At 42.0% G+C, this 23,594-nt stretch overlaps 1 protein-coding gene across 2 annotated transcripts in view; it reads right to left on the bottom strand.

The window, feature by feature from the left end:
* The window catches only part of LOC126234973 (uncharacterized), a 58,259-nt gene extending 35,131 nt beyond the window's left edge, over positions 1-23,128 (bottom strand). The window contains exons 1-2 of one of the 2 annotated variants that reach the window (XM_049943722.1): positions 23,009-23,128; positions 1,843-1,959 (exon numbers count right to left, since the gene is read on the bottom strand). In XM_049943722.1, the coding sequence (XP_049799679.1) occupies positions 1,843-1,959; positions 23,009-23,075 (184 nt within the window). In that variant the 5' untranslated portion in view covers positions 23,076-23,128. Of the gene's footprint in view, positions 1-1,842; positions 1,981-23,008 lie in introns of both variants that reach the window. The other variant, XM_049943715.1, reaches the window with a different exon arrangement.
* Between the last annotated feature and the right edge of the window lie 466 nt (positions 23,129-23,594).

Here is a 23,594-nt window from a genome sequence, read left to right as displayed (position 1 = left end):
TCGATTTCATTAATTACTCACTCAGTGTACTGACTTCAGCAGTATTTCCAGATCGATTCCCAGTTAGGAATTTGCGTTGGAAGGAGTTCTTGCATGCACTGATACCCCACAGGGGAAGGCTCTGGGGTCTCCCAGGTAAACCCTGATTTGTTTGTGGATTGTTCTCACTGTGGCTTATGGTGCACGCAGTGTGAGCAGTGGCACATGACAGGACATGGTCACTTGAGAGAGAGAGAGAGAGAGAGGGAGAGAGAAAAGGAGGGGGGGGGGCCGTGATCTGTGTTTGGACAGGAATTTCTCAGCTGTCGATATCAAAGGTTTGCTGCCACCAAACACTTTGTTCGCAAACTAGCACGACGTCTGGTCTGCAGGCTACACGAGCTGACTGGAGATGTAGGGTCTAAGCATGGGCAGCGCAGTCTCCTGGACGCCAGAGCATGGTGCAGCCTGGCGAGGTGGTCAGGGCATGGACGCGCAGTGCCCTGCAATCTGTGTAAAAGATTTTTGAGTGCGATTACGTGAGGTGAATCATATTGACGTCGATTTCGTGACGGTATTTCTTGCATGATTGGAAAAAAAGCACCATAATTGTTTAAATATTCCAAACTGTCTTGTCACCCACAAATTGTTTAAATAAACAGTATTCCGAACACTGCAGTCAATTTCCGAACCAGTTCTTTAAATAAATTGCTAAACTATATTCCAAACCAGCCTTGTATCCCATAACATTATGAAACAAACCATATTCCACGTTTTCTTTGCCTACCAGAAATTGTTTAAACCTTATTCGATACACTGCAATCGAGTTCTCCACAAATTCTTTAAATAAGTAAACTATATTCCATAAACTGCCTTGTACCTAATAAATTGTTTAAATAAACAAAATTTCAAACATTACCTTGTGCGTACACTGCAATCGATTCCCCACCAAACAGCCAATCATATGAGTCTTTTTACTGCCAATTTCCAGGTTAGGGAAGGTAGGGGTACTGGGGCCAGGGGAGGATGGCATGGGGATTTCCCAAAGTGGAAGGGGTTAATTAATATATCAGTTTAATTAATTAGTCAATCAATTTGATAGAGAGGGAGGTGCTTATTCGAATAACTGAGGCCTGGAAGTGTGCTTGTATTGGCAAGGTGGAAGGTGGGAGGATTAGAGATTTTCAGAGAGCAGGGGAGGTCGAGGGGGAGGGGAAGCGGTAGTTGGTTTCTCTGAAGGGTGGATTATCCCTAAAAAAGTCAAAATCAACCCCCAAGGAGTCATAAATCAATTAACAGAACAATAGGTCAAGTTGAGGGGGAGGGGGCCATAAATCAATAAAGTCTGCCCCTGAATGTATGCAACCCACACTAACGAATTGTGTTACAGCTGACTTTCGTCCTAGTACTCACTACCACAAAGTGTTGCTTTTCCTTTGCGTGTGGACAGGTACGATGTGTAACAGGTCCACTTCAGCTTGCCTCTATCCCTTTATGGTGGAAATAGTTAGTACCTAATCAATAAAGTCTGCCCCTGAATGTATGCAACCCACACTAACGAATTGTGTTACAGCTGACTTTCGTCCTAGTACTCACTACCACAAAGTGTTGCTCTTCCTTTGCGTGTGGACAGGTACGATGTGTAACAGTTCCACTTCAGCTTGCCTCTATCCCTTTATGGTGGAAATAGTTAGTACCTGATTAAATCTTAGTACCATCAACGGAAATTAAAATGTTTCTTAGTAGAAGCTGTGGTGATGTTTTAAAAACACGTATTGTGGCACCATAATGGAGAGTGAACATAAAATTACTGAGTACGGTACATTAGCTCACAGAAGTACTAACAAACCACCGTTTGCTTACCTTCTAAGGGGTCTTGACCACTGAACTGGCTGAGCAGTGGTATGACGTCTTCACTAGTGGGATGACTACCCTGCTCACTCTGAGATGAGATAACCGATGTCACATTTGCGTTGGCACCTGCAACATCAGCGGCATTTTCTGCAAAAGAAGTATTTTCAAAGTATACGAAAAACCTAAATTACATCTTTAATTTGCCTACAGATTTGGAAATGTAATGCTCCTGTAATAAACAGTTGTGATAAAATGAGAACGTCATCAGTGTAATAACGTAGATCCAGAACGTAATTGGGGGATGTCAGTTAAGAAGTGGCTTGATAAAATAGAATTTGAATTATAAAATCCAGAAACGATTATTCAGTGCATTTATGTCTGTAGTGATTAAGTAGTATTTTCATGCATTAAAACATATTAATTAATCCTCACACGGTAATCTAAATAAAATACTTATTAAATATGATGGGAGGGACTTAATAAATATCTAAGTAGCTCTCCCGACAGGTTGTATGTAAGCATTACAACGTTCTCAATTGGAAGGAGTGAAACTGATCCACGCTATTAAACTCTATTAAGTGATGAGGGGAGGAGACACAATGTGTACAGAAAGGAAATGATTAATTTATGTAAATGATTAATTCATATTACTTCCGATAATTTAATATTTCTCATGGGGCTTTAAATGACAAACGAATAAAACGAATTCAAACGATTATTAATCTCCTTGTCGTATTGCCAATCCAACACATAATACTCCCATGTGCGTGGGACACAGGGAAAGTGGGTAAATCAAGAGAGTTGGAAGTCCGTCCTCTCTAGTAACAAGATCTTAAGACTCGTATGATCCGATAGAAACAAAAACAGTTGCATGGATCATCATATTATGGCTACTTCAATGTTAATCATGGATCTAAAGGGTGAAACGTCCCCTTAGAATAATTTATACATGACTGTGCTTAAACTTACACACAATATTTTTAGCGCAACGCAATCTGACTTTCAAAAAAATCCCTACAAAAGAATGGCCCTGACTAACATTAAACTATACCATTCACAAATCACTTACCTCACAAAAATCTTCGCTACTCAAGCTACTGCAATACAGCGAGCGCCACTACTGCCAGCTAAATAAAAGATTCAAAGTACTGAAGGCACTAACTACTGATAGGCATAGTTAGCAAATGAAAGATTTTGATAGAGAACAACCAATGTATTTACCTCAATAGTCATAATATATATAGCAGTTCATGACAAGTTTCAAAACTCCGCCATCTCTCTCCCCACATCCACCACTGCTGGCGGCTCACCTCCAACTGCGCAACGCTACGCGCTGTTCACAGCCAGCTGCCTAACACTACAATGGCGAGTATTACAACAATGCAAAGCAGCCACAGACTGCACACAGCACAGCCAGTGATTTTCATACAGAGGTGGCGTTACCAATTAAAAAACCTAAACAGCCTACTTACAAGGGAACCAAAACCACGCATTCAGCATCTGTATGAGCAGTTCTTGAAAAATAACTTCGGGACATGAACTGCTAATTCATAATCGGTTCGTGAACGAAGTTTCAGGACTTTAATGAGATTACCGAAGTTTATCTGGATCAAAAATTGCGTCTCTGAATGAAAGAAGTCAACACACAACTCTCAGAGCTGTGCTTCACATCAAGCAGTTGCTGCACTGCAATCAGAACTGTCATCCATCAGGACCTGACTTTCTCTTAGCCCAACGGCAGTGGTCGCAATGCTGGTAATATCAGAGTTCCGCGTCTCCCTCCAATATCCAACAACTGAGACCTTCTGTTTCAGAATCTGAAACCTGAATGAAGCTGATATTTCCTAAGGCTCTGCGAAAGAAAGTGCATACGTTAGTTTACTAGACGATAATATTCTGTACATGGTAGCAGCCAGTCAAGGGTATTTAGTATTGAAAAAATAAATTATTTCAAAGGCTCCAGTAAATTCTCTACAAGTTTCTTTCCAGAGCAACTTCCACCGTGCCTACGAGAAACAAGTTGCCTGCCTTTCAGAACTGGGCAGTTCTGTCCAGTTAAAGCTGCTGACAAGAGACGCCTTGCGGCCTCTGCTGAAACTGCTAGGAATTCATGCCATCGGTTTTAGCCAATAGCGTGCGTAGGATACAGGTCACGTGTGTGGACGCTGGAGTGTTCTGCAGTGGAGAACACAGTTGCTTCCCTTTCTTGTGATCAAGACCTCGAGCAGAACAGACGCTTTTCTTGGGGGGCAGAGCCCTATGGCCGGCCGCCTACATGAACCACCTCCCCTTCTGTTGATCACTATTTAGTTTTTCGTCCTGCTAGACTGGCCTATACCCGGTATCTTCCGGCCCTAGGGGCGCCCCTTGTATTCCGTACACTGAAATATGTACTTTTTTAGACTTAATTTCCTGTTCTGTCATTTGACGGCAGCCGTGGATGCCCACTCAGAAGTCCTGACAGCTCGACCTCCTGTACACTGTCGTCGTCAGCCGACTGCATCAAACTTCCTGTCTCTTCCTGCACATGTACAGTTCTAACAACAATTGCTCCGTCAAGCAAAAGACTGTTTTCAGTTCATATTCCATCTAGGTTAAATTTTCGGAGACTGGCCTATGGGGCAGACAGAAGCCGACGTTCTGTCATGCCATGCTAATGAGATCGATTGGCCGGCCGTGGTGGCCGTGTGGTTCTGGACGCTTCAGTCCGGAACCGCGAGACTGCTACGGTCGCAGGTTCGAATCCTGCCTCGAGCATGGATGTATGTGATATCCTTAGGTTAGTTAGGTTTAAGTAGTTCTAAGTCCTAGGGGACTGCTGACCTCAGATGTTAAGTCCCATAGTGCTCAGAGCCGTTTGAACCATTTGAGATCGATTGGAAATTTCCTATGAATGATGACTAGAGAGGGAAGTAGGAAAGTAGCGAGAGAGACAGCTTGTGTTTGTGCAACAAACCGCCCTGGCGCCTGCTCTTCAAGGAATTTGGGTCCTTTCAGAAAATTTTCTACTGTTACACTTTCATTGGAAATACAGAGAGTGCTTCTCTTTCCCCTGCTTAATCTGAGACGATTCCAAGTGTCTGTTTGGAATAATTATTCCTTTATTCGGCCCTTCCTCTCTAGACGCCTTCAAGTCACAGCGTGTGAGAAGCATGTATTATTAGAGAGATGGGGCATTGCTAAAGCTTGGCACTTTTTCTCTCCGTCACCGGGCAGCCAGACACCTGGGGAATAATGTTTCTGTCCAACTCACCTCAGACCACTTACGTAGCACACGTAACCGTGGTCTTATTGTCTAAGCGTAACTTCCCGCGGCGTTGGCGCAGTGAGAACGGCCTGCCTGTCTATTCACAGTGCTTTCGAGGGGCGCGGCTCTGTCTCCCGTGACCAATACGTTTCTCCTCCGTAAGGACTAAAACAAGGGTGAAGCCAACACTAAAATTAAATTACTAGTTAAGAATTCGTTCTCTTACACAGAGTAATAAAAACTGCTCATACACTGTCCACACGAAGGATTCCATCTACGAGGGTTGCCCAGAAAGTAATGCTCCGCATTTTTTTTTCAGCGCTACGGATTCTAAACGTTACGTATGTATTATCATAAGTCTCCTGAGTGAGCGAAAAAAGTCTGGAGAGATAAAGCAAAAGAAAGACTAATCATAGAAAGACTCAAAAAGGTAGAAAATGCATCAGATTTGGAAAATACATTTATGGAAAATTGGAAAGAGATAGTGTTGATGAAAGTGTTAATGTCGAATGGATAAAAATGAGGGAAGTACTCATGACTCTGCCAAAGAAGTACTAGGAACTACAGTATCCCAAAGTGCAAGGAAAGGAAGGATAACAGAAATCATATTGAAAAAGATGGAAGAGCGGAGAAAGTGTAAAAATGTAGAAACTGAAGAAGGCAAAAGTAGGCACATGAAACTGAATAATGAATTAAGAAGAGAAAGTGAAGAAGCAAGGGAAAAATTGATGAAACAGAAATGCGACGAAATAGAGAAAATGGAGAAAGGGGGAAAGTATGAAATGATATATAGACTAGCTAGTGAGATAGTTTTTGAACATAAAAGAAATAGGAATAAAATGTAAATAGAAAAAGCGGATGGTAATATAGCAGAAGAACCACAGGAGGTTTTGAACATATGGCAAGAATATACTGAATGTCTGTATAAGGGAGACGAAATACAAAGCGAAATTAAGGTTGATTGGGAGCAATATGTGCCGGTAGATGGGAAGGGATTCACCATCTTGGAAGCAGAAGTAGAAAAGGCGCTGAAGGAGATGAATAGAAGGGAATGTGGAACTGATGATTTGTCAGCAGAACTGTTGAAGAGTCTGGGAAACAAGGCAAGAAAAGAAATAGTCAACCTCAGTAATGAGATATATGACAAAGGGGAATGGCCTGAGGACTTCCTTGCAACAGTTATGATACTAATAGAGAAAAAGAGGATCACTAAAAAATGTGAAGAGCATAGGACCATCAGTCTAATTTCCCACGCAGCTAAAGTGTTGCTGAGAGTGTTAAATAGAAGACTATATGACAAGCTTGATAGAGGGATTGCAGAGGAGCAGTTCGGATTTAGAAGAGGAAAAGGAACAAGAGATACTACTGGCCTGTTAAGAACTATAAGGGAAAGACGTATGGAAAATGGTAGAGAAATCTTCGCTGTTTTTATAGATTTATGGATCAAATGGCTCTGAGCACTGTGCGACTTAACTTCTGAGGTCATCAGTCGCCTAGAACTTAGAACTACTCAAACCTAACTAACCTACGGACATCACACACATCCATGCCCGAGGCAGGATTCGAACCTGCGACCGTAGCGATCGCTCGGTTCTAGACTGTAGCGCCTAGAACCGCACGGCCACTTTTTATAGATTTAGAAAAGGCTTTTGACAGAGTTCAGTGGAACAAGCTGAAGGATATTTTGAAGAGGAAGGGGTAGATTGGAAAGAGAGACGACTGATACAGAATCTATATTTACACCGCAAAGTAAGGATAAGGAATGGAAGTGAAATGTCAGAAGGAAGCAGCATGTTGTTGTCTTTCACCCACTGTTGTTTAACATACACCTTGAAGAGATTATTGCAAAAGGCTTAGATTGGAAAAGAGGAATACGTATTGGTGGAAAGAGAATAGAATGTATAAGGTCTGCTGATGACATGGTATTAGTGGCAGAAAGCGAGTGGACAGTGAATAACATGCTGAAAGATCTGAATGAAGCTTGTGTGGAATATGGGATGCAAATAAACACAGAAAAATCAAAGAGTATGGTCATCAGTACAAGACGCAGACTGTCCGATACTAAAATAGGACAAGCTACCATTAGCCAAGAAAGTGCATTTACATGTCTTGGAAGCACAATAACTGAAGACTTGAGATTTCACCAGGAGGTGAAAACTCGAACTGCCATAGCGAAGGAGGCATTCAACAGAAAGAGGAGATTTTTATGTGGCACATTAGATAAAGGTCTAAGGAAAAGGCTTGGCAAATGTTTTGTCTGGAGTCTGACACTATACAGGGCAGACACATGGACGCTGAGACGAGAGAATGAAAAAAAGTTAGAAGCATTTGAGATGTGGATGTGGAGGAGAATGGAGAGGAAAAGTTGGATGGAAAGAGTAACGAAAGAGTATTGGAAAGGGCTGGTGAGAGAAGATGTCTGCTGAAGTGTATAAGAGAAAGGAAAAAGAACTGGTTGTGACATACATTGAGAAGGGAGAGCTTGTTAGCAGGTGCTTTGGAACAACTGGTTTGTGGGAGAAGACTGAGAGGAAGAAGGAGATACAAGATGACAGACGACATAAAGGGAAGAGGCAATTATACGGACCTTAAGAGGATGGCAGTAGATCGGACACCGCTGGAGAACTACCATGTGAAAAATTGCCTTTTGGCAGAACACTAATGGTGATGATGATGATGATGATGATGAGTGAGCGCGCCAAGTTTCCGTCACTTCCGACAGATAGCGTAGGTGCAGGACAGTTTCAAAATGGCCTCTGTAGGTGATGTACGTTACAAGAAACGTGCGGTCATTCACTTTCTCACTGTAGAGAAAGAAACTGTGGGGAATATTCACAAACGCTTGTGCAAAGTCTATGGAGCACCCGCTGTCGACAGAAGTACAGTTAGTCGCTGGGCACGGAGGATGAGGTCATCAGAAGGCGGTTCGACGAAGCTCCACGATTTGCAGTGGTCGAGGAGACCATCCACGGCTGACACACCTGACACGTTTAGCGAGCTGATGTCATTCATTAAAGGGAGCAATTCGTGGAAAACATTTTGAGGACGATGAGGTGAAGCACTGGCTCCGCCTCCAGGACAAGGATTGGTACCGACAGGGCATACACACCCTTGTTTCGCGCTAGAGGAAAGTCGCAGAACAGGATGGAGAGTGCATGGAAAAATTTGGTGTACAGATAAAACACCATTCTTTCGTTTGTATAACTTTCATAATGTTCAAGAAAAAATGCGGTGCATTACTTTCTGTGCAACCCTCGTATAAGGTGCGACCAAAAAGGTTTTGTTCGAAGGCCGCGCATCCCAGAATTGCTACACAAATTAGGCAAAATCGGCGTCAGCACGGAGGCAATCATCCCATCGACGCACCACGTTATAGGTATCCTTTTGGTAAAACACAGTGTCCTGCGTCATGAAGAGATCCCCAACTGCCTACTGTATATCTTCGTCTTGCAGGAAACGTCGACCTTTCGAGGCATTTTTAAGGGACAGAAGATGTGACAATCACGTGGGAGAGTTCAGGACCATAGAGTGGGTACCCCAATGTCTCCCACTCCAGTTGGCATAACTTCTGCGTTACGATATTTGCGATATGGCGACTTGCGTTATGAAGCGGCAGCACCCAGCACGGAATTTGGCGCACCATTCCACAATAGTGCTTTTCGACAGACATGCTGCCCCGTACACATTTTTTCATTCTCAGTTAGATGTCCACTGTTGTTTTTAGATGTCCGCCGTCGTTTGCGCTTCAGCCAGCCATCCTATTAGTATGCATTAGGTAACAACGTCACCATAGTTCACGCATCCGCAATGCCACACTAATCCTTTGCTTGCATGTTGGCGCTTATGTACTCGCGTCGAAGTTGCGCCACGTTGCATATACGACGCAGCAACGCCCTCAGACAGAAACTTTTTGATCGCTTCTTATGTGTTAAAATCAGAGAACTGAATGACCGAAATCTCACACATCGAACTTCCGTATTTTCTTCTGAGAGTAATCATCATTGGCTTGCTCATTCATTTCCTATTAGAGGGCGCAAAAATTAGCCGACCAACACAAGAATGGGCTGCATTCAATGTAAGGACCTAGCTAACAAACAACAGGACCCTTCCAGAATATATTCTTACTTTCATCTACATCTACATCATACTCCGCAAGCCACCTAATGGTGTGTGACGGTGAGTACTTTCAGTACCACTATCTGGTCCCTCCAACCCTGTTCCACTCGCGAATAGTGCGTGGGAAGGATGACCGTCGGTAAGCTTTGTTGTCACAGCTGATGCATTTTCGACATTGCATCATATAATATACTTTTGTCCCAAGCGTCTGATTAAAAATGGTTCAATAGAACAGTTCGTAAAATGAACTAAAATTATTCTGTTGTAACTAATTGGGCAGAAGGTAATTTGTTTAGTTTTTAGTAGAATTAACTTCATGATAAAAGAAAAATTCATGACGATGAGTGAAATCCATGAAAAATAGGAAATTGCCCCTGATAGATAGACATAACTATCTGAGAAAAGGAGTGCTCCGAGACTGGCTGAAAAGAAGAAGACACAATCTTTACGGGTAATTATCAACAACTGAAAGAAACAAAGAAGAAATTGTCTGCACTGAAAACATATCTTGTGGGAATTCTAGTTAAAATTAGTATAGACTGCTGAAATGAAATTAAAAAGGTTATGTACGGTTTTGTATAATGCATTAAGGTGTCTGTAAAGAACTAAAGTGATCGCGAATGATGATAGTGTGGCACTACATTTCACTTACCGAAAATGAGTACCTCCAAAAGTATCTTCAACTCATTAAAACCTATGCTTTTTGAATGGGTATGCGGTGCACAAATTTAATGACAATGAATGAGAGAAGGAAACGAATCTTACCCCGTATTACATGTTCTAAGCACGATGAGTTACAGAACGCAGTTGGGAGTGAAACTGTTTCTCAACTATCATCATCAAAATGTCCACAATCATATCAAAGTTTCTCACTGTGAACTGGTAGTACGCTTACGAATGATATCTCTTGCCGTTTTCGTAGATTCAGCTGCTATTATAGCACGTCATTGCATTTATCTCTTCTACACAATTTTGTAAAAAGGTTGCTCTAGATTCCTTACTGTCGAATGTGCAGTTTGAAGTGGTTACAAAGAGATCGCAGTTAATGTATTCATCACTCTCTTCAACAAACGGGTATCACAAACTGTTGGCTCTCTCGTCTACACGGAGAAGTAATCGATACCCTTATCTTCTATTTATGTATAATCACTGTCATTAGATATAAAATTCGAGATAATAGTCTTTAAGGATCGCTGGCGTCACACTCAGAATAGATTCTCAGAAGGGACCAGTTCATTTGATCTCATTGGGGCCCGTCTTGAACTCTGAGTTCCATTGTGGAATGTACACTCAGCAAGAGAAGCTTCCTCTAAATAATTTTAAACATAATAGACGTCCCTGTGCAATGTCTGACACTAGCGGAAAGACGACGGGTTTCAGCCCATTCCTGCCCTTAAGGGTAAGAGGAGCAGCAAACCGTGTGGAATGTCTTTGAAGAACAAACTTCATGAGTCCTGTACTCTCGGTTCAAAAATAAGGACGTTCGGATGACATTGTAAAAAGTATGACATTAGACAAACAAAAGAAACGCGGAATGTAAGAGAAGATTTTTAACAAGATCTGTAATTGGAGCAAAGATGCCATTGTCCTGCCGTTTCAGTAAACACAGTGGCAGAGCTTCTAGAGGGGAAATAAAATATTTGTAAATAGCTGACACTCGTCTGGATGGGCTTACTTTTCAATATATTCAGCAACTGAATCGGCACAGAAATCTCGATGTCAAGAATTGCCTGTGTTGCGAGACGATATGGCAAACTCTGGACAAAACTGACGATACTCTTTAAAGAAACTTTTGTGGAGCGCGGCACTTTATCAGTCAACCCTACTCTACTGAACAACAGAAGGTTTCCACAGAAGATACGCTATGCGATCAGAAGTATCCGGACACCCCAAAAACATACGTTTTTGATAGTGGGTGCATTGTGCTGCCACCTACTGCCAGGTACTCCATATCAGCGACCTCGGTAGCAATAGACATCTTGAGAGAGCAGAATGGGGAGCTCTGCGGAACTCACGGATCTCGAACGTGGTCAGGTGATTGGATGTCACTTGTGTCATAAGTCTGTACGCGAGATATGCACACTCCTAAACATCCCTAGGTCCACTGTTTCCGATGTGATAGTGAAGTGGAAACGTGAAGGGACACGTACAGCACAAAAGCATGGAGGCTGACCTCGGCTGTTGACTGACAGAGACCGCCGACAGTGGAAGAGGGTCGTACTGTGTAATAGGCAGACAACTATCCAGACCATCACACAGTAATTCCAAACTGCCCCAGGATCCACTGCAAGTACTATGGCAGTTAGGCAGGAGGTGAGAAAACTTGGATTTAACGGTCGAACGGCAGCTCATAAGTCACACATCACGCCGGTAAATGTCAAACGATCCCTCGTTTGGTGTAAAGAGTGTAAACATTGGACGATTGAACAGTGGAAAAACGTTGTGTGGAGTAACGAATCACTATACACATTATGGTGATCCGATGGCAGGGTGTGGGCATGGCGAATGCCCCGTGAACCTCATCTGCCAGCGTGTGTAGTGCCAACAGTAAAATTCGGAGGCGGTGGCGTTATGGTGTGGTCGTGTTTATCAAGGAGGGGGCTTGCACCCTTTGTTGTTTTGCGTGGCACTATCACAGCACAGGCCTACACTGATGTTTTAAGCACCTTCCTGCTTCCCACTGTTGAAGAGAAATTCGAGGATGACGATTGCATCTTTCAGCACGATCAATCACCTGTTCATAATGCACGGACTGTGGCGGAGTGGTTACATGACAATAACATCCCTGTAATGGACTGGCCTGAACAGAGCCCTGACATGAATCCTACAGAACACGTTTGGGATTTTTTGGAACGCCGACTTCTTGCCAGACCTCACCGACCGACATCGATACCTCTCTTCAGTGCAGCACTCCGTGAAGAATGGGCTGCTATTCCCCAAGAAACCTTCCAGCATCTGACTGAACGTATGCCGCCAAGAGTGGAAGCTGTCATCAAGCCTAAGGGTGGTCCAACACCATTTTGAATTCCAGTATTACCTATGGAGAGCACAACGAACTTCAAAGTCATTTTAGCACGACATCAACATCAATATCTATATGATTACCTTTCAGTTCACAATTAAGTAGTTCATTAAACTATCTTCAAGCTGTTTCTTTACCGTTACACTCTCGAACACCGCGCAGGAATAACGAACATTTAAATTGGGGCTCCGATTTCTGTAATTTTTTTTTATTATTATCATACTTACCTATGAAGTGCCATTTATCGCCGAGTGAAGAACTGCGATTCTTCGCTGAAGTCAATGTCTCGAAACTCGTCAGCAGTCCATGCTTCTCGGTCACGAGACCAGTCCACCCACAGCCGTTTTTGTTGCTGTGTTAACGCCAGCCTAGGATTGCGAAGGTAATTTCCTTGTCCGGCTGCTGCTATTCTGCGACCAATGGTGAGGGATGACACAGGCTGTTGCTGGGAGCCCATTACCTATTCTCGGATGGAAGACGTAGGCATGGAGGCGTTAGGATGCATTTGGTGCACTATACGGCAATCTTCGCTTATGGTGATGACACTTGGTCAACTTGGATCCTTGACGAAGAGTATACCTGCCCTAACGCTACCATGGAGTTCAATGTAAGGTCACTGTCACATACAGTTGCCACAAAAAAACTGGACATTCCATGATTCGAAAAACCAGCCAAATGGAGACCCACAATGACGCCCCTTTCGAACTCTGTGAGACACTGAAAACGCTGTCTCTCATGATTACGCGGCATCTCTCTGTCCTTCACAGTAATAAGTCAACTTCTACTGCCCCTTACGTAAGCTACCAGGCCTAGTATCAACACTAAACACAAATGACAACAGCGGTAATACATTCTGGTGGCCGTTCTACCTGTCACAGAGAACCATAATCGTTTACATATCCGCCAATTGCGTGTTCGTGTACGAAAGTTGCATGTGAGAATACTGTTCTATAGCACACAAATTTACTTGTTAGGCACATTCACGAACAATGGACACATACGTGATAGGATTAGTTTCAATACAGTGATAAAATTAATAGGCATACAGGTACGCTAGAGCATAGTTTTATTCTACGTATTTGTAATGCAGTGTCCAGAATAGAGATGTTGCAAGTTTTCGTAGCTTTAAGATGCCACGGGACTACCGACATAAATATTCCAGTTCCGTTTCGCTTTCTGTTTTCATGTACGTTAGCCTGCAATTTCGCATCAGTTACGGTAATTACGAGTTGGCCTTTTTGCACAAAAAGCTCAAGTTGTCCAGGATCTAGGGAGTAGTAGTCGGGTTCTAGCACGACCGTCAAATAATGACTGTAATTCCTTCACCAGATATTATACATTCGTGTCGACCAGTTTGTTGCACAGTAATTAGTCTGACTATCAATGGATGTCAGACGTAAATGTAACTTCACTACCAGTGAACAGCATTTTTCATGCAGTTTTTTGTTGCCCCAGTAGGTTTCCAAGATCATGATTTACACGGTGGTTAATTTCCTCGGACCTATGGACGGCTGCGGTTGTTCACATGCTCCCGGGTGCGTTAGCACCAAGGTTCCACAGTCCGTGACCGTAGTGACGCTTTTATTGCCCATCTCGCCAGCCAGCGCATGTCAGTTGTTGGAGGAAAAGACAACACAAAGAGATGAACAAAACGGAGGACACACACACACAAACACACACATCTACACTCACATACACACGGTGAGGGAGACCAAGTAAGAACATAGTCGAATATTGATTTTCCTCCCTTAAGCGAAATGAATAAAATAAAAAATAAAAGAAAGCAAAGAAAAAGCGGACACAGAGAGAGAAAATTGTACTTATGTCTATATGGGAGGAATGTGAAACATGTACTGGGAATTGAACCCTGGTCCTCTGCATTGCAGTCACATGCTCGGAGCACACACTCAGACGCGGAGGTGGACTGTGAGATGAAAATGTTACCGGAAATGAAATTGACAGGGACTTCCAATTCATCAAAAAAGACTTGAGGGAAGCGATGACCTGCTTGCTTCATCAAAATATTAATGGAGTTAAAATAGAGTAAATTTATTGGTAATTGATTTGGGAGAGTTGTTTTTATAAACAGTTAATATTGATTCCGACTTATAGAAATAAGTAAATTCTGCACACATCAGGATACAGAAGCACGTGTTTGCGGGTTAATATTGGACAATTTAATACTTGTCGTTTTTACAGTACACAGGTTCCCATTGGGTAACTGAGGAATTTCCATGAAAAATTTTAACATTTTAGTTTGATGTCTGTCAAATAGAAAGAATGGTCTATTGATTTTCATGATGTTCATGTAATGTTTTAAACTGATCTGGTAAGAAAAGTTATCTAGACATGTTACGAGCCAATTACAGTTTACTTTATGTTATACTATTTCCTACACGAGATGCTTATGTAGCAGTGCTCTGATAGATAATGTACTGATACACCCTCATAACATGATATAGCAACATTTACAATCTACATTCATCTAAAGAAAACGATGATAATGGTTCATGAAATACACAGTGAGAAATTTTTGAGAAAGTTTAAAAAAATGTTGATTGAGGTGAGGTTTACAGTGAGTCTAATGTTAGCTCTGAAATGAATATATCTTAAAAGTTTGGAATCTTTCCGAAAGAATTTTTTCCAAAATGGTAATTAAAGAAGATACCAGGAAGCTTCTAAAAACACTTGTATCGTTATAGATGATCAAGTTATCTCGAGAACAGAAAGGGAAATTTACAAACTAGCACGATAAAGTGATAATCCTGAAGTAATTTCGTGTTAGGAGTACTATTGTCACATTTTAAGGAAATTTGTAAAAGCCCAAGAGTAGGCCTACGCGTACCTTGCCAGAAATTTTCTTTGCACTTTTCTATAGGAAGAGTGTTTGTACTGGCACTCTTCTTCGTATTTAATAAACATCAATAACAACTTGACATTGTTGTTTGCATGCTGTCAAAACAGTCACCACCACACAATACACCTCGGCGTACGTAGTAGCCAATATGCGCGAAGAAACAAAATATTTCCGCTCCAGCAGCTCAGCCTGTTACGCGGTTCCTCTCAACCAACAGCTTTACTTCTTTATATGACTAACAAGCAAAACGTGTTATTTCACGTAGTACCGGCTACAGAGATTTCGTCGTCCCGTGCGCCCCGGCGCCCCCTTCACATTTCCTGTGTTTTCAGGCATAGCCAACCTTTTTCACAATGTTGTTCATTAATTAGACTTATTTTCACTTATAACTCATATGTTTTTCTGACTTGGATACGTCTTTAAGACCAGAGACAGGCATGGGGCACCAGCGAGTGTTGCAGAAGTGAAATGTTTAGAGGGCATATTTCACTCATTCTTTGCTTACTGCAGAGTGTTTTTCTCAGTTATAGGTATTTAAGGTTGCCATATAGGAACCGTTAAGTCATCATATATTGACATTCACCTTTATTTTGTCATTGTAATGTTTTTCGTTTCTCTTGGGGCTTTAGAGCTGGCTTATGAACATTTCAAGTGTTGCATAGTTACAAGGTATTGACTGAGGTGGCAACACTATCATTACCAAGCTTTGCTATTTTGAAAGACGCAGCCCAGGAGACTAAATACAGCGCCTCATTTGTCATCTGTTCCAAAATTCCGTAGATACTTTCTGGTAAGACACTAGATTTTGTGAATGGTTTGTATTTCCAATTTATTCTCACACTTCTTCATTCCTGTAACGAGTTTCAGAGTTTTGTCCAATTCATCCTTTTGGGACCATATTAACGAGGTGACCAGCAACAGAATCCCAAGCCACCAAAAAAAATCCCTTTTTCCTCCTCCTCTTTTATGACGTGCTGTTTTGTATTTCACCATCGTTCGGCAGTGACGTGCGTCAAATCTTCGTGCATTAGTTCAAGTACCTTTGGAAGCTTAAGGGGAAGTTTACTATCTTTTCGTTAAAAAAATCGATTTTTTAAAAATTGGATCTACAAAAGTGTTTAGAATCCAGCCCTGAAACGGTTTTTCCGAATACGGGACGGAAATGTTTGTTATTCGCTGTTGAACAAAAAAATGCACCTGCCTGAAATTGGCCTTTTTCGCGCACCAGTTTTTTTTTCGGGCATTTCGACTTTGTAGTAGTGAAAAATTATTCTATGTGCTTGCCCAAGGATCAAGTGATCAAGTGATTAAGGAGCTTACGACGTACTACGGCTAGGCAATCCGACGGCATTCCAATTCGGTGGAACAGATGAAGTAGGCAATTTGGGCAACATATATCCACAAGTATTCGACTGATGACCACCCAAAACAGCGAAATTGTCCGGCTGGGTAAACTGGTTGGTGCAAGTGGCGCATTGGAGAGGCTACCGGACATCTGGACGAATATCAACACGACCAGCCGCTCTCCAAAGAAGTTCAAAAAGTGATTCATCTGATCTACGAGTCCCTTTCGGAGGACGAGCTATTCTACCGGTGCTTGGGAGGAAACGCATAAAATTGAAATGAAAGTTTGAACGCGTGTGGTTGGAAGTTAGCCCCCAAGCATTTGCATTCTGGTGCGAAGACTGTGGAGACTTTCCTGGCAGTGAGCAGCTTCAACGAGGGGTATTCAGCAAGTCTGAAGACAACGATGGACGTCACCCTTGGACTCTATTCGATGTAGTTCGCCAAGCATTCGGACGACCACCGGATTCAAGCAGCCGAAAACCGCTTGTAACCGGCCGTACGAGCGGCTCTGGAGCAGCGCAGGGTGGCCCAGATCGAGCAGAACGCCCTCTGTGAGGAAGAGGAAGGACTGGTTTATGGACCCGGAATAGCAGATTGAACGTAAGTTGCATAATATTGCATTTATACGTAGTGAAAACTTCAAACGCGTTTTTCTCGAAATGACTTTTTTTTATCGCGCGGTATGGTAATTTCAAATCTGCAGAACCGATTTGCATGATTCTTTGTTTCCGACGAAGCTAGCTAAATTGTCTAGGAGCTGTACCACTTTTATTCCGACCCATCAACTATAAATATCTTTACCTGGCCGACGAAGTCGAAAAATCGATGAAAAAACCCTATTTTGTTTCAGATGGCAGCCATTTTAACCAAATTTGTTATTGATATCTATAACACATCCAGAGAAAAAAATTCTCAAAGAACATGCTTTTATTGGGCGAAAGATAGTAAACCTTCCCTTACATGTCTTGTCCTTTCTCGCGAAAAAACCCTTAACTAGGCTCCAGATCAGCTGTGTTGGGTTCAGATACAGTGTTAAGGTGAAGAAAACTGTAAAAATGTAGCTTTTGTATAGTGTGCTCGAAGCCGTGAAAATTATTGTTTTGCATCATTTCTACGTCACTTATGCACTTTGTGAGACGACATCTGTCCAAAAATTTTGTTCTATATTGTTTTTTTAACTTCAAAAACCTTTAACAATCTTTTATAAAATGTCGATAGTTGAAATATGTATTTACAATGAAAACCAGAATTTTGCGTGCAGTAAGTCATTAGAAACTAAGAGAAGTACATTTTTCTTGAAAAAATTATGGTTACGTACGAGTTAACTCCCACACATTTGATGAATTTCATATCTGAATGAATTAGGTATTCTAATCGAACAAAAAAAAAAATTGTAAATCACAACGGTTTTCGAATAGCTGCCCGACAGCACACGTGGCTCTGCAGATTACGCCACCCATTAACTAAATAGCCTTCCCTTATAATCTTGTGAAAAACATTGAGAACAACTAGTTTCTAGCTATTAACGGTGTTGCGCGCCCGTGTTTCGCTACGATGCAAGAAGGAGTGTCATCTATTTTTCACAGTACGCATGAACAGCAAGACAATCGGAGCACAAGTAGCGCTGACAAGGATTGTGGCTGTACACGATTTTTGAAATAAAAATTACTTCGCTAAAGTATAATTAAGAATAACGTTGGTGGCTGTTAATACATCAGAATATCTAAAAGTTTCATTTATTGTGACGTAGTAATAAGATATCTAATACATAAGTTGGATCTATTTAAAAGAGCGGAACAACACCAGGGTACGAAAGCTACAGTTGCTGACAAATCATCGCATTTGTGTTTGTTTGCATCAGGTTTATTCTCATGATGAACAAAGTATACAAACGAAGTAAACATTTCTCATTAATTTCTTGTTCCTTCCCTTCACTATGTAATTGCTATTTTTTTATAAATCTGTTAATTCCGTCTTCGCAGTTATGTTTCTTCTGTTATTGCTTGTATATTTCATTCGAATTAAACATCTGGCTAGCACCGAAACCATCAAGAGCACTGAAGATGGTGGGTACTATCGAAAATTATAGTGCAGTACAGGTAGTACATGGCACAAGAAATGTAAGTAGAATCCCGCTGTCCGTCTTTACTAAAAAAAAGTATGATCCAGGAAACTGGTCCCCTGAATTCCTGGCACAATCACATGGAAACCTATGTCTATGTAGTGTACGGTACAGTGATGACGCACGATCTGAAAGTAGCTGTCCAAGACCACTTCTGGGTAAGAAAGGGATGTCAGAACAGTTACTACCGGTAATCCTCTGATTTAGTACCAGTGGTTGTGGAACAGTGCTACCTGCGTTTTGTGCCAAAGAGTTTTGGGCCGGCCGAAGTGGCCGTGCGGTTAAAGGCGCTGCAGTCTGGAACCGCAAGACCGCTACGGTCGCAGGTTCGAGTCCTGCCTCGGGCATGGATGTTTGTGATGTCCTTAGGTTAGTTGGGTTTAACTAGTTCTAAGTTCTAGGGGACTAATGACCTCAGCAGTTGAGTCCCATAGTGCTCAGAGCCATTTGAACCATTTTTGAAAGAGTTTTGTAAACAGTGACATCTGTTATCTCCAAACATCCCTCTTTTAAGGACCTAACGATTCTGATTACGAAAACATTTAAGGAAGTCATACCTTGTTAGATGAAAAACAGTTACAGGTAAATAATGGCCAAAATAAAATGGTAAAATAGTTACTAGAAAGCGGCACACCAAGTTTTATGTGAAATGGGTAACAAGACAGGGTTCATACAACACTGTCAACAGTTCATGAGGTTTTTTGTGAGAAGAGGAGAGGACAGTCATCAAAGGCAGTGATGCATCCTGACTTCCCATACTGCCTTATGTCTCTCCCTGTGATTTTTCTCTGTGGCCCAAGTTTAAAGCTAAGGTATGCTAGCATAATCCCACACGATGAAAAATCTGAAGCAGAACACTGAAATCGTTATTGCTGCCACCCCTCAGGCGGATCTGGTCCTCACAATCTGACAGATCACGTACAGCGCTGTATCGACACAAAGTAGCGTTCTATTCATTTGGATATGAAAAATTGATTATAGAAGAAGTTGGGTGAAAGACTTAGGTCGAAATTAAAAGGTTAGGAGGAGCTGGGAAATAATGGAGGACAGCATCAAAACATACGAAAGACTCATGAACTGAAGACGAAAAGGTTATTTAGTATCAAGCTTACAAATATTGTCTTGGCTAGTATTATTCTGACCACTCCGCACTAACCATACAGCGGACGTTAATGTACTACCACTAGGTGAATCCTTCTTACACTGTATTGAAGTATTCGTGAATATCAGTAGTCTGATTTAACTAGGACATTCTGCATACCGAAAATAGACAGGATCATTTTGTCTTTCAGAGTGTGTCCACAATGTAATCTTTGTACTGCTGTATATTTCCAGTCTACAACAACATACGTAGTCTACATGCCGAAAACTCTCCGAACCAGTTACTTATTTGCGGAGGTACTTTGTATCCTGTTAATCTGCCCGTAGATTTTCCTCCCTTCAGGGATCCATTGCTGCTACAGTCTATTCAAATTGGCCTTACTTACTACTCTGGTCTCTAAGACACAGATACTTGTTGCCTGAATCTGATTCATACTTTTCCCATTATTATTATTGCTATTATTGTTATTATTTTGTTGCCTTCATCTATATCTACTCAAGGCACCTTAGAGGGGCGAAAACCTATAGTGTACTTCAGTCCATTCCTCTCTTTACTCTTTCAATCCCCAACGTTGCATGGGAAGAACGATTACTGGGAAACTTCTGAGTGTTACCTTCATGGTCTTCTCGCGATGTATAAGCAGACGGAAGTAATATATTGGTTGATTCTTGTAGGAACTTCTGCTCCTGGAATTTTAACAGTAAACGACACAGTGATAGAAAACGCTTTTCTTACGGCGTCTGCCACTAGATTGGGCTTGAGCATCTCCGTGACGCTTTCACGCTTACTAAACGAATCTGTGAAGAAACGCACTGTCCTTTTTCGCAACTTATGAATTTCATCTATGAATGCCACCCTGCAAGCATCCCAAATTGATGACTGCTACTCAAGTATCGGTCGAACGAGTGTTCTTTAAGCTACCTCCTTCGTTGATGGAGAATACTTTCCAAGGATACTTCCAATGAATCTCAGTTTGATATCCGATTAATTTTACGTGACAGTTCCACGTTAAATCGCTCTCAATTATTTAATGGACGTAACTGCGTCCAATGATTGTTCGGTAGTCCTGTAAAGAAACAATTATGCGTCTTTCTGTCTAGTTGTGCAGAATACGTTGCAGGTGTTTATGTTGAGGTCAACCGCCAACGCTTGCACCGAGCGCCGATCCTTGGCAGCTCTTCCTTCATTTCGCTACATTTTGCTACCTTTGTGACTTGTATATGCACAGCAGCATCATCAGGAAACACCCTCAATGACTATCTGTTATTAGTAATTATTACTAACGCAATCATAAACTGTTGTTTAGTTTACTTATAACTTACATCTTTTATGTTATTACAGTAGCTCAATTTATGAAGATAACGTATTCAGCGGTAACATGTAGTCCCTCGGCAATCATCTGGCAGGTGAAAATAGCAGGTGTACCGGTATGAAATGAGCGTTAAGATACAAATGTGTCTATACGGAACATTTGTTGTGAACGAGCCTTAATTTTTTGCTTGTTTGGTTGGTATGACATCTGTCAAAGATATTTAGTATAAATCAAGTCATGGAACAAAAAACATCATACGTTTTCATCGTGGTAACAATGTCGAATTTCGTACCAGAAAGTGATGATTTGCGGAAAGCATTAATTTTTTTGTTTTCATTTGAAAAAAGGTGCTGCAGAGTCGCATCGAATGCTTGTCGAGGCATATGGTGATCATGCTCTATCAGAAGCAACATGCAAAGGATGGTTTCAACGGTTCAGAAATAATGATTTTGATGTAAGAAATGAAGAACGTGGAAGACCACCAAAAAAGTTCGAAGACGCCGAATTGCAAGCAATATTGGATGAAGATCATACATTGAGTCAGAAGCAAATGGCAGCAATGCTAAATGTTGCACAACAAACAATTTCTGACCGTTTGAAATCTATGGGAAAGGTCCAAAAGTGTGGAAAATTGGTGCCACATTAAACTGAATGAAAAGACAGATGGAAAACCGAAAAATCATTTGTCAAATTTTGCTTCAAAGACATGATAGAAAATCAGTTTTGCATAGAATTGTCACAGGCGATGGAAAATGGATTTATTTTAAGAATCCTAAACGGGAAAAATCATGGGCTGATCCGGGACAACCATCAACATCGAGTGCAAAACCAGATCGATTCGGCAAGAAGACAATGCGCTGTGTTTGGTGGGATCAGAAAGGTGCGGTGTATCATGAGCTTCTAAGACCCGGTTAAACTGTGAATAATAATCGCTACAGACAACAAATGATCGATTTGAATTATGCATTGATCGAAAAAAGACCAGAATGGGGCAGAAGACATGGAAAAGTAATTTTTTTACACGACAATGCACCTGCACACAAAGCAAAACTGGTTCAGGATACAATCAAAACACTTGGCTGGGAGCTGCTACCCCACCCTCCGTATTCACCAGACTTGGCCCCTTCCGACTACCATTTGTTTTCATCAATGGGACACGCATTGGCTGAGGAACACTTCGATTCCTACGAAGAAGTCGAAAATTAGGTGTCTGATTGGTTTGCTTCAAAAGACGGACATTTCTAATGGCGTGGTGTCCAGAAAATTAGTGTTTCATTAAAAAAAAACGCACGTTTCATACCGGTACACCTGGTAAATAGTTTTAATCTGATAATTTCAAATATGCTGGCTGTTAGGGTTATGAGTAGAGCTAAGTGGAGATATTTTGATCAGTGGTACCTTAATATGTACCCACGTCAGTGTGTTAGTTGTTTCCTCTGCATCTGGCGGTCTTCTTGCAAACACATCGTATAATTTAGTACATGGTGTTTTGTGCACAGTTGTAACGGCACCTCTAAGTGGATTACGCCTGTCAGAATAGATCAACCATATTGTGGCCACACCTCAACACCTTATCTGCTGTCCACGGGAAAAGAAAGCGTTGATGTCCTTATCGCATGTGCTTGGAGGTACTAACCAACCTAAAAACATATCACTCCTAACAGCTACAGTTATTAATCTGAAAATGAATTAAATACTGATGTAATGTTCAGTACGCTGTCCTCAGTCAAAAATGGTTCAAATGGCTCTGAGCACTATGGGACTTAACATCTGTGGTCATCAGTCCCGTAGAACTTCGAACTACTTAAACCTAACTAACGTAAGGACATCACACACATCCATGCCCGAGGCAGCATTCGAACCTGCGACCGTAGCGGTCACGTGGTTCCAGACTGAAGCGCCTAGAACCGCACGGCCACACCGGCCGGCTGTCCTCAGTCACCAATAAAAATATATGTTAATACCCGGTATGAAAGATGACCTCCTCTTGAGTGAGATGAGAGTGCCGGGTGGAAATGTTTCCAGCACCATTAATCGAGCAGCCACTGACCTGCTGGAGCGGCGGTGGCCAGACACAGCGCCGACAGACAGCAGAGGGCGACCAACGCGGCCGCCATCCCTGGGCGGTGACGAGCGGCGAGTGCGGCCGGCGTGCCTGCCTGCGTTGTGCAAGCGCGGGTCATACCGTCCGCAGCGCCGTGTTTTATAGCGACGCCATGCCGCGCCACGTCATGGCGCCCAGATCACTGCTGCATGACAGCACTTCACTGGCGCCGCAGACCTCGCTGCCCTGCTTCCACCTCTATAGCGTCGTCACCAACACTACAGCCTTCGAGAATCGCGGAATTAACCCTTCGTTCTGGAGCGTCCGCAGTAATTAAAGTTCGTAGCAAATAAGAGTTTGTGATGAACCGCAGTCTGAATACTTACCTTGCTGTGCAACTAAGATTGGGAGGAGCACATCACAGAACTGCAGAAACGCCTTAACAAATCTGCATTTGCAATTCGAGTGTTAGCTGACATATTAGACATAAAAATGAGAAAGCTTGCACTTTGCCTACTTTCATTCCATAATTTCATATGGTATAATATTTTGGGGTAACTCTTCAAGTCAAACAAAAGATTTCAGAGTCCAA

The sequence above is a fragment of the Schistocerca nitens genome, chromosome 1 (assembly GCF_023898315.1).
Source record: "Schistocerca nitens isolate TAMUIC-IGC-003100 chromosome 1, iqSchNite1.1, whole genome shotgun sequence".
Taxonomy (NCBI): domain Eukaryota; kingdom Metazoa; phylum Arthropoda; class Insecta; order Orthoptera; family Acrididae; genus Schistocerca; species Schistocerca nitens.
Note: the sequence above shows the minus strand (reverse complement) of the source record. Positions and strands in the feature narration are given on the sequence as shown.